The 14,559-nt window shown below is 41.2% G+C and overlaps 1 protein-coding gene across 1 annotated transcript in view; it reads right to left on the bottom strand.

Moving 5' to 3' along the window:
- LOC121315188 (zinc finger protein ZFAT-like) overlaps positions 1-14,559 on the bottom strand; it is a 59,670-nt gene that overhangs the window by 24,939 nt on the left and 20,172 nt on the right. The window contains exons 7-9 of the mRNA XM_041249238.1: positions 14,019-14,251; positions 4,788-4,875; positions 3,188-3,337 (exon numbers count right to left, since the gene is read on the bottom strand). Coding sequence (XP_041105172.1) covers positions 3,188-3,337; positions 4,788-4,875; positions 14,019-14,251 — 471 coding nt within the window. The remainder of the gene's footprint in view (positions 1-3,187; positions 3,338-4,787; positions 4,876-14,018; positions 14,252-14,559) is intronic.

Raw genomic sequence — 14,559 nt, 5'->3', positions numbered from 1 at the left:
TCAATGGCCAGACCCAGAGTTGGAGCTGGGCTGGGTTTGGGTGCCATAATAGCCCCTCCGCTTGGCTCAGGAGGTCCTTGCACAGCGGGAGCTGCCACGGCTGATCCAACAACATGTCGGACAGGAGAGCAAACCAGGGGTGTCTCGGCCATCTGGGTGCATCCAGCAGAACCTGTGCTCTCTACACCCTGATGCTCTCTAGTGTCAGGGGTATTAATGGTAGTGGAGGGAATGCATACAAGAGCTCCTGTGGCCAGGGGTGAGCTAGCGCATCTACTCCCAGGGGATCCCCGTCTCTCTCTCTCTCCATGGAGAACCATAGGGGGCAATGAGTGGACTCGGCTGTGGCAAAGAGTTCGACTCATGCAGGTCGAAACCTCTCCCAAATCTGCTTCACCACTTGAGGATGCAGCCTCCACTCTGAGCTGTCTGGAGCTCCTCTGGACAGGAGGTCTGCTGCCTTGTTGTCCACACCGGGGAGGTGAACTGCCCTGATGGAACGCAAGTTTCTGTGCGTCCAGGACAGGAGTCTGTGCGCTGCGTGGTGAAGGCCCGGTAAACGCAGGCCACCTTGGTGATTTATGTAGGCTACCACTGTGGTGTTGTCCGTCCGGACCAGCACATGTTTGTGCGCTAATTGCTGGCGAAAATGTCATAACGCCAGGCTCACTGCTAGCTCTTGCACATTTATGTGCACTTGCTGCCAATGTCCCTTCCACTGATCTCTTATTCCTCTCCTGTTCCAGACCGCTCCCCAACCCAGACTGGAGGCGTCTGTAGTGATCACTTCCCTTCTGTGATCTGAGGGGAGATCCGAGGCGCAGATTGCCGGGACGGAGCCACCACTCCATTGTCTTCCGGCATTGTCTGGACACTCGCACCAGCCGGTACCGATCTCGGACCGGGTGCACCTTCAGCGTATTCACCCAGGCTTGAAGCGGGCGCATTCTCAGCAGCCTTAGTGGAAGGATTCCTGAGGCGGCTGCCATCAGCCCCAACAACATTTGATATAGTTTGACCTGTAGGAGAACGTCCTCTCTGAATAGGGAGAGTGTGGTCTCCAATGACCGAATCCTGTCTTCCGACAGTGAGGCAAGCATGCTCACAGAGTTCAGTTTGATCCCCAGGAACACTGTGGACTGAGATGGTACGAAGTTGCTCTTCTGTTGATATATTGAGAGGCTCAACTTCGCCACATAATCTATGACCTGTTTTGTGTGCGCCTCTGCGTGTGCTTTTGACCCTGCGTGCAAATCAACCAATCGTCCAGATAGTTTAGGATCCGAATACCCTGCAGCCTGAATGGAGCTAGTGCTGCATCCATGCACTTTGAAAATGTGCGGGGCACCAGCGAGAGGCCAAATGGCAGCACACAGAATTCGTACGTGTTGTCTTGAAAGGCGAAGCGCAAATATTTTCTGTGCGCGGGACGGATTGGGACCTGAAAGTAGGCGTCTTGCAGGTCGATCGATGTGAACCAGTTGCCCGGTTGGACGGACTGGAGGATACGCTGTGCTATCAACATGTTGAACTTCCTGTGTTGGAGGCACAAGGGTCTGAAATCGCCGTCCCTCTTGGGCACCAGGAAGTACCTGGAGTAAAAGCAGCTGAGGGCATCGCTTGGACTTACCAAGCATACAGCGTTCTTCCTTCGAAGATTGGCGAACTCCTGTTGAAGAAGTATCATCCTCGCTGGTTTGACGGCGGTGAGGAGCACACCCTTGAAATGTGGCGGACCTATGCGGAATTGTAAAGCGTATCCGTGTCTCATTGTCAGTAGCACCCAGGAGTTCTTTTGTATATTTGCTCAGAGATTGATGGTCAGAGAGGCTCTTCCCATTCGGTAATGGTTGTCATTCGAATTGAAAGGGAACCACCTTTGAGAACTTCAGAAGGGCTGCTGTTCTGTATGTAGTTTATCTTGCATTTTCTTTCAGAACTGTACTACCATTAAAACAATGTGCTTACTATGTGTGTGTGTACATTAGTTTGTAATGTACGTGCTAGATTGAGGCTCCCATCTCTTCATGGGCATTACATGAACATAGTCAGTGTTGCATGTTTATTTATTTACTGTGTGTGTGTTTTTTGTTTCTTTATTGACAGCGGCGTTTATTCGAGGGCATCATCAAATTGAAGTTATATATATATATATATATATATATATATGAAAATAATAAATCAGGCAAACAAAATTACTGTCAGTTTTACAAAATGTTTTATTTTTAAATGACCTCATACTGAATATTTAATTACAGGTGTACTGTGAATTTCATTTCAGGCTGCGTTCCACAGATCTAATTGACTGTATATAATATATATATATATATATATATATATATATATATATATATATATATATATATATATATATATATATATATATATATATATATATATATATATAAATATAAAAAGACTTATGAAATTACAGGAATTACGGGAACACGTCAACCACAATAACATGTATTTCCAAATAAAACAATACAAATAAATGCATTTGGTGGATATTTACCCCAAATGATTGTGTTCCAATAGCAGACGCTGGTTTTTAAAGAGATTTTGGTGAGAAGCATCTTTTATGAAATCATTTTATTCAAGTGAAGAATCTACCTGGCCTGGATGAGGTAAATCAACAACACTTTTTTTGTTTAGTTCTGCTTGCAGTCTCTAGAAGTGAATACGCTGATGTTTGGAGCTCATTTGTGGGCTTGTATAAATCAGTCTTATAAATCATTAACTCAAGTTCCCTGGGGTTTTAAAGATAAAGAGCTTCACATGCACTGATCGACGGGCTGTTTCCATAACATTGCTACACAAAGTCTAAACAGAAGCTGTGTTTAGATCTGCTTCCCTACTAGATTGAGTGCACAGTTCCCAAGTGGCTTAAAAAAAACATAACCAAACAACACTGTGTAATTACAATGAACAATGAGCTGAATATGCAGAGTTCAGTATCTCATCAAGGAACTGCTTCAGCTTGACAGGTGTTTTACCAAGTCCGAAACTGCTGCAGCTTCACTTAATCACATTGCTTACCCATCTAATTATCTGCACAAATGCTTTTGTCTTTATCCTATCAGGTAAGTAAACAGCTGTGTGTGTGGTATGAAGGAGTGCATTTTAATTCTGTACCCGCTACATGTGCTGTATATCAAAAGCAAACTCTCTTTTAGACACACCCTACCTTCATGAGCCCAGATGTGCCGCTGCAGGTCCGATCCATTCCTCATTAAATAGCAGTCACAGTAAGGACACTTGGAGGCACGCTTTCCAATCAGCCCTTTCAGCTGCACTCTCCTCCCAAGGATTTCTGAGATTGTGTTCATTGACACCTCTGGAAAGAGATGCACTTGCTGTTACTGTCTGTTTAGCACAGTAGCCCATCTTCACGTTTTTGGGGTCATTAAAACAAATCAATCTGACAAGGTCTGTAGGATCAATCAGCTACAATAACCAGATGAGCACTGATGAGCCTAATGGCCTCCTCTCCACTTTGTTTTTTTTTAATTAAATCAACAGACTGAAACCAGTTTTAATTTACAGCTCCTGACGGTTATGCAGATTAGACTGCTTGAATGGTAGTTTATTTGTAGATTTTCATATGTGGGGAAAAAAAATTAAAATAAAATAATAATAATGGTTTGTTATAGACAAAGACCCATTGCTAAATCAATTCCCAACACAATTATTAGTGCTCATTAGCATGTATTCCCAGAGTAACAGCAACACTGGCAGCGACAGGCTCTCTCCTGACACTGCTTTGGACATTAGAAAGCCTGTTATGTTATGAAGTCTCAACCCTTTAAGTCGAAATGCTGAAATGCGAGTAAAAACCTGCATTTCAGTTGGGCTGTTTTTGGGTGCAAGTGCCACTGTTTCAAGTTTGGATCTGTAGCTGACCCTGGAGAGACAGTTGGCTGCGGTTAGCAGTGTAAGCCCTAATAAACCATTGCTGCTCTCTTAGTCACATTCAAATCAAAAAGATAATTCTCTTCCTGGCCAAGCTCGAGACTGAAGAGGAAAGGAGAAGTTCACGATCAAAGCACGCCCTGTCATCAAGTTCATTTAACTTTTTGAAATTAATCCTATTATCTATTCCAACCTAAATAGACTTAGTGGAGTTCAGTTTTTCAAGGGCCAAAATAAATAATGAAAAAGGTGGAAACAAGAACAACAGAAATTGTAAGTGTCTTTTGGAAACTTGCAGTGTATTTATTTAAAGGTACAAAACAGCCTTTTAGTTTTGTGGATCTGGCAACATGTGAAGTTGCTGCTCTAGTGTAAGTCTCCATGGAGAATTTGTAACGGATAGCTTTTCCTACACAAGACAGACCTAACACTCAGATGACAAGAGAAGAACCTTAAAATTATATCACCTGGAGTAAAAAAGTTTTTGCAGTTAAATACAAGCTCAAGTGTACATGAATATTTGCAACCCCCCCCCCCCCCTAACCATGCAATTTTTCAAATCTTTCACTTAAACTTACAGGGAGTAACTGTTCATCATGTGTTGAAATTACTGACCCGTGGTTTAATAATATATCTACTGCTTGTGAAACTGCTATATAAAGATCTGGAAGTATGAAAAAAGAACAAGGAAAGGTTGTCCAAATTGTCTGTACCATCAAGTTAATCAACTTCTTAAAAACACCACATATTTCTGCTCTGCGTTTTATTTCATTCTTGGTAGGTGCCTCCTCCCGCCCTGACTTTACCAGCCAGTCTAGTAAGATAAACAGTAGCTGCCTCTTATTTTCAGGTGCTGCTGAGGGCGTGACACTTACCTGGGTGGCTGTTTTTGATATGTGATTTAATAAGCCGATCCTCTGGAAAGGACTTCTCACACACAGGGCAAACGTAACTCCTTTTATCCTGAAAAAAACAGGTTTTTGAAAAGCATGGCTAGAGACCTGTGAAATGAGACATGAGCCAGACTGTAATACAATGAAACTTCTGCCAGTCAAGATTGTGGATAAATAAAACATCTGTGGGTGTCATGGTTGAGCTAGTACAGAACAATGCAAAAAAATATTTCACGCTCAATCAGTTTCATTCAATAAAACAAAAAGCCTTCCCAAACATGAAGAGCGGTAGGGTTGCATATTGAGAAGTTCGGTTTTGTTTGCGGTTGACATGACTTGTATACATAAAGCCATTCCATCGTGTGCTGCAATGCTTCTAAAAATGTGTGAACAGGCACGTGTTATAATGCAAGAAATATTGCAGTACCTCACACAGCACTGCCTTTACACATGCCAGTTTGCAAACAAACATACTGCATATACTAAACTGAAGTAATTTCAGCAGTACTTTACAGATCAAACATGCAGAGCCGTCACTTCAGCGCTTTTCTGACTTTTTCTTTGAAGCATTTTGTAATTTTTTTTTTTTTTTAACTTTTCATGTTTCAGCAGCAAAAAGGCAGAAATGTGACACTGTATTTTTGAAGCTTTTGAACTTGCTCTTCTTGTTCATATTGCCGTTTGTATAGTGCCCAGTCTGTCACCAAACTGTAGATTTCACAAGTATTGTTGCAAATACAGAACTAATGAAAAAGCCTAAATTACCTTTTATGGTTTATTTAATTTTTCTCCAGTGGAGAGTTACATCTTTTCCTACATGGATACATCTTTATGGAAATGAACTTCAGGGGTCAACTACTGAAAGGCTGGATGACCTAAAGGCCAGATTGTTTTATGGACAGTGATTGCTATGTTACAATAATGCACCAAAATCCATGCTGTGCAAAGAAATTTGCTGTGAAAATGTCAGTCACAAGCTGTGCAATGGACTGAATGCAGATAAAGTGCAATTCTATATCCCTGCTGTGCAATATCGTACAGCTAAATTCACTCAGCTCACACTCACACCAAGAACCAGCACAGCAGTCTGCGGAACTTGAAAAGTGTCGTCAGGGGCGGGGGGGGACGGGGGGACCCTTGCCCCCCTGCCCCCTGCCCATTTTTGGGGAATACGGGTAACCTGTGTCTAGATCTAATACCTATGAAAGCATTTGCCAAAACATTTTCTACTTGACTCAATTTCTTATGCAGTAGTTCTACTTCAGAATGTTTGGTTAAGTGTTTGAAGTTATGGACAAATCTGTTTTTTCCTAAAGATAATGGCAAATTTCACGTGACTTTTAAGATTTATTTTTAGCAATTTTTAACAAGTACCTACTGAGACTCCCGCGACATTGTTTGAGTGGAAACAGATTTCTGAATCGGGCCGCTGTATGTCTGTTGTGTGTCACAGTATACTGCACAGGTCTGCGTCGTGTGTCACAGTATACTGCGCAGGTCTGCGTCATGTGTCACAGTATACTGCGCAGGTCTGCGTCGTGTGTCACAGTATACTGCGCAGGTCTGCGTCGTGTGTCACAGTATACTGCGCAGGTCTGCGTCGTGTGTCACAGTATACTGCGCAGGTCTGTGTCGTGTGTCACAGTATACTGCGCAGGTCTGCGTCGTGTGTCACAGTATACTGCGCAGGTCTGCGTCGTGTGTCACAGTATACTGCGCAGGTCTGCGTCGTGTGTCACAGTATACTGCGCAGGTCTGCGTCGTGTGTCACAGTATACTGCGCAGGTCTGCGTCGTGTGTCACAGTATACTGCGCAGGTCTGCGTCGTGTGTCACAGTATACTGTGCAGGTCTGCGTCGTGTGTCACAGTATACTGCACAGGTCTGCGTCGTGTGTCACAGTATACTGCAAAGGTCTGTGTCGTGTGTCAAAGTATACTAAACAGGTCTGCGTCGTGTGTCACAGTATACTGCACAGGTCTGCGTCGTGTGTCACAGTATACTGCACAGGTCTGCGTCATGTGTCACAGTATACTGCACAGGCCTGCGGGCTTGATCTACAAAGACCTGCTTGAAACTAGAGCCGTGTTTTACCAGACGTGTTTTTCTGCAAACATTTCCATTTAAGGAACTCTTGAGAGATTGTCTTCTTGGACACAAATGCAGCAGGAACCCACTTCAACCCATGTTGCTGAATACAGTAGTTGCACACAACTTACATAGGCCGAGTGGATCTCATGGCACCTCACATGCTGCAAACAAGGGCAATTTCTAATTTTACCTACTTTGTTAAAGTCACCTTATAATTATAAGTAAAGATGTACAGAATAGAAAAGACACAAATTGACACTGAAGTTCAGATGTCTGCTGAAAAAACTATTAGAGCCACTTCCACTACTTTGATGAACCCTTTAATTAAGAGCTTCATACTGTACTGTGAGTAACAAAAGAAACAAGTAACAAAATGCTAATCTTGTGTCAACCATACTTATCAAAAGAGGAATAAAAGCTTCAAATGCTCCCGAGCATAATGAAAAAAGGCAACGCGGAGAAGTGTTTACAAGAAATGAATACACTGCCATTCTTTTAAATGTCACTTCCCTCCTAATGCACTGTGCACAATCTGCAAAAACAGACTGTTACATAGGCATGCTCTGTGCATCATGCCACCGCCTAGACTGAAGATCTCTTCTTGTTCTGTTTTTATGTTAGGAGATAAATGGCCTTGTCTGATTTTATATCATTTTGAATTGCGTTCTCTTCACTCAAGGTTTGTGTCCCTCATGGAAAAGCACTTAAGACAAATATCTGTAAAGGCTGCATTTCAAACAAGGAGCGGTTAATGGCAGTTCCTTCAATCCAATTATCATTTTTAAACCATGTATAAAACCATTCCCATCCGGGGACCTTGGCTGATGAATGTACGGCAAAACTGTTCCCAAACTGTCTCCCAAAAAACTGTACAACACTTCGATTCCATACTGAAGAAATGTAGGGGGCTTTTAATAATAACAATTATAATAATAATAATAATAATTTCATAGTGAACCACCAACACAGAGTGCTTTACCAGATACGAGACTAGGGCGTGTGAGCTATGCATCAGCTGCAGAGTCACTTACAACAACATCTCACCCCAAAGATGGACCATTGCTCAGAGTCACACAGTGAGTCAGTGGCTGAGCTGGGATTTGAACCAGGGACCTCCTGGTTACAAGCCTGTTTCTTTAACCACTAGATCACACTTTTGAATTAATCTGCTACAAGGATGCTCTTGAAAATGGGATGTGGACTCCCAGTCTGAGTTTTTTTTTTTTTTATTTTTTTTTTTTTTTTTTTTTTTTTTTAAAAGAAAAGTCATTTATGTGAATACATAAATACAGCAGTACCTTCCACTTGACTTGTTGTAAGTGTGTTCTTTATAGGCCTTGGTAAGGAAGTGTCTAAAGGAATAGGGTTCTCGAATGGATTCAGAAATAAATAAATGTCCTTTTATTTGTAGGATTAAAAAAGGGTTAAAGGGGTTAAAAAAAAAAAATAAGACTAAATAAGAATAAACAAACAACAGCGCTATCTGCCCTGTACCTTTAGCATCAGGGCAAGGGAAACACAAACAAACTAAAAGCAGAGAAATTATTATTGTCCTTTCTTCTTAGTCACAGAACGGGAGAAACCACAAATTACTTATTACTTTTATACAGTACAGCCGAAATATATCTATAACAGCCAATCATATACAGTGTCGTGAAAAAGTATTTGCCCCGTCTGATTTTCTGCATTTCTGCACATTTTTGACACTGAATGTTATCAGATCTTCAACCAAAATCTAATATTAGCTAAAAGGGATCCTGAGTGAACAAATAACACACAATTTTGATACTTACTTCATTTATTTATTAAAGAAAGTTATGCATTACCCAATGCCCCGTTTGAAAAAGTAATTGCCCCTTTAGACTCAATAACTGGTTACGCCACCTTTAGCAGCAATAACTGCAACCAAGCGCTTCCTGTAGTTATTGATCAGTCTCTCACAGCGCCGTGGAGGAATTTTGGCCCACTCCTTCATGCAGAACTGCTTCAACTCAGTGACATTTGTGAGTTTTCAAGCATAAACTGCTCATTTTAGGTCCTGCCACAACATCTCAATGGGGTTTAGGTCTGGACTTTGACTAGGCCATTCCAAAACTTTAAATTTCTTGTTCTTCAACCATTCTGATGTAGACTTGTGTGTTTCGGATCATTGTCTTGCTGCATGACCCTACTGCACTTCAGCTTCAGCTCATGGAAGGATGGCCTGACATTCTCCTGTAGAATTCTCTGATACAGAACAGAATTCATGGTTCCTTCAATGACGGCAAGTCGTCCAGGTCCTTATGCAGCAAAGCATCCCCAAATCATGATACTACCACCACCATGCTTGACCGTTGGTATGAGGTTCTTACTGTGGAATGTACAGTTTTTGGTTTTCGCCAGACATAACGGGGCCCATGTTGGACAAAAAGTTCTACTTTTGACTTATCTGTCCATAGAACATTGTTCCAGAACTCTTGAGGATCATCCAGGTGCTTTTTGGCAAACTTGAGACGAGCATTCATGTTCTTCTTAGTGAGCAGTGGTTTCCGCCTTGCTACTCTGCCATGAATCACATTTTTGCCCAGTGTCTTTCTGATAGTGGAGTCATTAACACTGACGTTAGCCGAGACGCGAGAGGCCTGCAGATCCCTATAGATTGTTCTAGGGTTCTTTGTGACTTCCTGGATGATTTTACGCCTTTCTCTTGGAGAGAATAAGAAAAAATAACCTACAATGTCTTTAACGTTAAAAAAAGAGAGATACTGTTGAAAATGCTGTAGCATATCCAAAGAGTACTCTTTTTTTAAGCATATTCAGAGCTTGATAATATTTTGATACAGTTTGATAAGATAACTGTCACCCGCAAACATCCCCAGCAACTCAAACATGGTATTAGCATCTAGGAGAATCCTGCACAGCAATGGCTCTCCATTCCACCATCATCTTCCACATAGCTATGTTCAAAACTTCTGACTATCATGTTGACAAGACCCAAGCTAACACAGGATAGACAGAAAGATAGATAGATAGATAGATAGATAGATAGATAGATAGATAGATAGATAGATAGATAGATAGATAGATAGATACCTTTCATGTAATTCTAATGGCTCTGTTGTACTAAATATAGCAAGCAATGAAAAACTTTTCCCCATTGGGTCCCAATTGCTCTTGAACCTGAAGACACAGCAAGAGATCTCTGGCAGCCACATGCAGGCAGGCTGGGCTAGACGTCATGTTGTAATACTAGTCAGGCTGTGACAGGCATCATGTTGTAATATCAGTCAGGCTGAGCTAGACATCATGTTGTAATACTAGTCAGGCTGGGATAGGCATCACGTTGTAATACTAGTCAGGCTGGGATAGGCATCATGTTGTAATACCAGTCAGGCTGGGACAGGCATCATGTCTTAATACTGCAGTGAGGCTGGGCTAGACATCATGTTGTAATACCAGTCAGGCTGGGATAGGCATCATGTTGTAATACTAGACAGGCTGGGATAGGCATCATGTTGTAATACCAGTCAGGCTGGGATAGGCATCATGTCTTAATACTACAGTGAGGCTGGGCTAGACATTATGTTGTAATACCAGTCAGGCTGGGTTAGACATCATGATGTAATACCAGTCAGGCTGGGCTAGACATCATGTTTTAATACTGCAGTCAGGCTGGGCTAGACATCATGTTTTCATACTGCAGTCAGGCTGGGCTAGACATCATGTTGTAATACTGCAGTCAGGCTGGGTTAGACATCATGTTTTAATACTGCAGTCAGGCTGGGCTAGAGATCATGTTGTAATACTGCAGTCAGGCTGGGCTAGACATCATGTTGTAATACTGCAGTCAGGCTGGGCTAGACATCATGTTGTAATACTGCAGTCAGGCTGGGCTAGAGATCATGTTGTAATACTGCAGTCAGGCTGGGCTAGAGATCATGTTGTAATACTGCAGTCAGGCTGGGCTAGACATCATGTTGTAATACTGCAGTCAGGCTGGGCTACAGATCATGTTGTAATACTGCAGTCAGGCTGGGATAGACATCATGTTGTAATACTGCAGTCAGGCTGAGCTAGACATCATGTTGTAATACTGCAGTCAGGCTGGATTAGACATCATGTTTTAATACTGCAGTCAGGCTGGGCTAGACATCATGTTGTAATACTGCAGTCAAGCTAGGCTAGAGATCATGTTTTAATACTGCAGTCAGGCTGAGCTAGACATCATGTTGTAATACTGCAGTCAGGCTAGATTAGACATCATGTTTTAATACTGCAGTCAGGCTGGGCTAGACATCATGTTGTAATACTGCAGTCAAGCTAGGCTAGAGATCATGTTTTAGTACTGCAGTCAGGCTGGTGTCATGAATTAACCTATCTTCCCATGTACAAGGTGTGGTCACTTTCTTTGAGTGAAAGGTGTATGTGTGTGTAGGTGTATGTGTATGAAAGGTATATGCAGCAGAGATGGATGGCTCTTTGATAGAAACAGTCTAATTTATTTGAAGTCTTCCCACTGATGATGGGAATGGTAATGTAGAGATGGAAGCTCTGCTAACAAGATTTTGCAGATGTCAGGTTTTTAAAAACACACCTGTGGTGGCTTTGACAGACTCACTGAGAGCAGAAAATGACCCAAGTCTGACTGCTACTGGAAGCAGATGATCTTTGGGATGCAAATTGAAAATTTGTGAAACTGCATGTGTGTTAAAATGTTGTAATAACTGTACTGCGTTTTAAAGAATACAAAGCCAGCAGAAACACTAAACAAATTGTTAAAACAAACTATTCATACAAAAAGTTACAATATGCTCTGCATTAACCTATAGTTATGTTAGAACATTCTATATCCTGTTTATTCTGTTATAACAGTAAAATATTATTGTATCTTTGTAAGTCTGAGTAAAAAGGGAGCTAGGTTGTGGTCACGCTGACCAAGAAACACCTGTGAAATGAGCTAAGCTGGTCTTTGTCTGAGCTACTGGTGTCAAGGTTTATATCTTTGAGCAGAAAGGCAGACGCGAGCCTCAAGTTTCTTATTTAGAAGAAAGAAATAAGCTTGATCTGAAAGTAGTCTTTAAGCTAAACACAGGTATTCTAGAATAATTCCAACAGAATACAGGTGTAACATATATAACAGAAGAACTGTAAGAGTGTGAAACTAAGAAAATATAGTGCAGAAATTAACAAAGTAAAAACTTCAGTTGAAGCATAATGATACTAGTCTGTTCCAGTAGATAGCAGGATCTGCCAAAGAGAATGTAGTTAATTTGTTAAGCTTGTCTTTGCCTGAAGGAAATAACTTTTTGGCAACTAATGCAAGTTTTAATGTTTGGGGGGTTTGAAATCCAAGGTTTCTATAATGAATGATCTATTACATATAAGAAATACCTCCTGGTACAGGAAAGGGGAGTCAGTGGTGAACTATATATGGCTTCATTAAATCATAGACATTAATGAAGACCTGGTAATAAACAGTGAGGGGGAGCAATAGCATAGGACCATGTTATGCCATACATCTGAGAAAATGCTTACAAAAGACACTTCTATTAATGATGGATGACCTCGACAGAGAAGCAGGTGGTTCAGAACTTGTCTGAACAGGATTTTTGTAAAAACAGAGAGAGGTCAACTTTGCGGTCCTATGTCAGACCAGGTCAAACATTACAATTTCCCCATTCTAGTCTGATATCGGACCCTGTCTGACATCATCAAAAAGATGTAAAGCACAGGTCTCTAGTCGTTTTTTCTCCAGAAAAAGCAGAGAAAACCTTTCAATGGCAGAGTGAGACCGATAGGAGCCGAAAAAAAGGACGTATCTGATAGCCCATGCACCAGAGAGATAACACGGACATACACAAAGGAGCTACCGCATGGAGATGCAGTACTGAGTGTCCTTTTCAAACAGCATGTGTAAAATAAACAGTGCATGTGAAAATAAACTGGACCTGACGCGCCTGACAAAAATTGTACAACTAAGGGTTAAAACACTGAATAGCTAAAATGGGACTGCTATATTTTGACAGTTTTTTAAAGACTGGATTTAAGTGAAAACAATTGGATATATAATTGCAGACTTAGAAGTTTGATATCTCCAATATGAATATCATGGAGATTATTGTTAAACCACATATATACATGTAATAAATCCAACTAATTTTGATGTCAAAAGGGAAATATATTTTTAACCCAGGATTGGAATAATTAAACCAAAGTAGGTGTTACATATTAAACACATCTTTCTACATGTATTCTTCAAATACTTGCTCTGTATTCACGTGCATGCTGCATTCAGGAAGTCCCTGGTACCAAAAAAGAATAACATCAGTTCAAAACTTCACCTTACACATATTGAAGATGTAGGAGAGGTGGACTAGGGGATGATGGCTAATTAAACTTATAGAAGGAGTTACAGGGTGTTTTGAAAATGTTATTCACTTGAAGAACAGGAACTGTCAAGGCAGATTAATGTTTGTGATTTAATTAAGACTTCTGACGTAAGAAGCAAAGTAAAAACTCTAAAAAACCAAGGTAAAACTCCAGTCAAGTATCACTCAACTTGCTAACTTCATGGGACCCATGCTCTGAAGATCTCTGATCAAGCCGATTGCTATTTGTGTCGTACTTTGAATTCTTTGCTTTGAAGACAGTTCTTTCCTCACATTATACTTAGAGCTTCTGATTTTTGGTTTTAACCACCAAAACCTGACAGTGATGGAAGATCATCATATGTGGACCTAATTAGGAAGCTGATCCTCCTCTGTTCCATTACCCACAGGTCTCACGAGCCAATTTTACACTGTTCCACATTCTCTCATTTCATCCATTCTCCCTGCTTAGCCTGAGACACCACCTGGACACCCTTCATCGTTTCATCCTGCTTTTACACTTCAGATAATAATAATAATAATAATAATAATAATAATAATAATAATAATAATAATAATAATAATTTCTGATTTAATTACTTGAATATCTTTCAAAGAAAGATAAGGGGAGTATGGCCAAACCTTTAGCAAAACCTTAATAATAATTATTAATGACTGCATACTATAAAACACAAAACAAATCATGACGGAATGCAAATCAGGGATAACTACACATCCTGCATGGGTTTAAAAATGCAGCCTGCAGTACAACTCACCAGCTCGCTGTGTATTTTCAGATGCGCCTGGAGTTTGTACTTGTCAGGCGTGGTGTACTCGCATCCCTTGGTGGGACACTTGAGCAGGATGTTGCTGTGCTTCTGGATTACATGCCGTTTCAAGCAGTTCTTGGTGATGGAAGAGTAGCTGCACTGGGAGCAGTAGTAGAGATGCTCGTGGGTGTGAGTGCGAGTGTGCATGTCATAGTGCACCTGGTACCAAAACAGCTTACCTGCGGGATACAACAAGCACATGAAAGGGATCAGAGACACACTGAGACTGAGACACACAGAGGCAGTTTAGATGCACACTGAAACAGACACATTGAGACTGTTCAAAAATACACACAGACAGTTCAGAGACACACAGAGACTGTTCAGAGACAAACTGAGATGGAGACACATGGAGACAGCTCAGAGACACACTGACACTGAGATTGAGACACACGGACTGAGACACACTGGGACTGTTCAGAGACACAATAAGACTGTTCAGAGACACACTGAGGCAGAGACACATGGAGACAGTTCAAAGACACAT

This window comes from Polyodon spathula, chromosome 4 (assembly GCF_017654505.1).
Source record: "Polyodon spathula isolate WHYD16114869_AA chromosome 4, ASM1765450v1, whole genome shotgun sequence".
NCBI classification, from domain to species: domain Eukaryota; kingdom Metazoa; phylum Chordata; class Actinopteri; order Acipenseriformes; family Polyodontidae; genus Polyodon; species Polyodon spathula.
The sequence above is the reverse complement of the archived record's forward strand: the minus strand, read 5'-3'. Positions and strand labels throughout refer to the sequence as shown.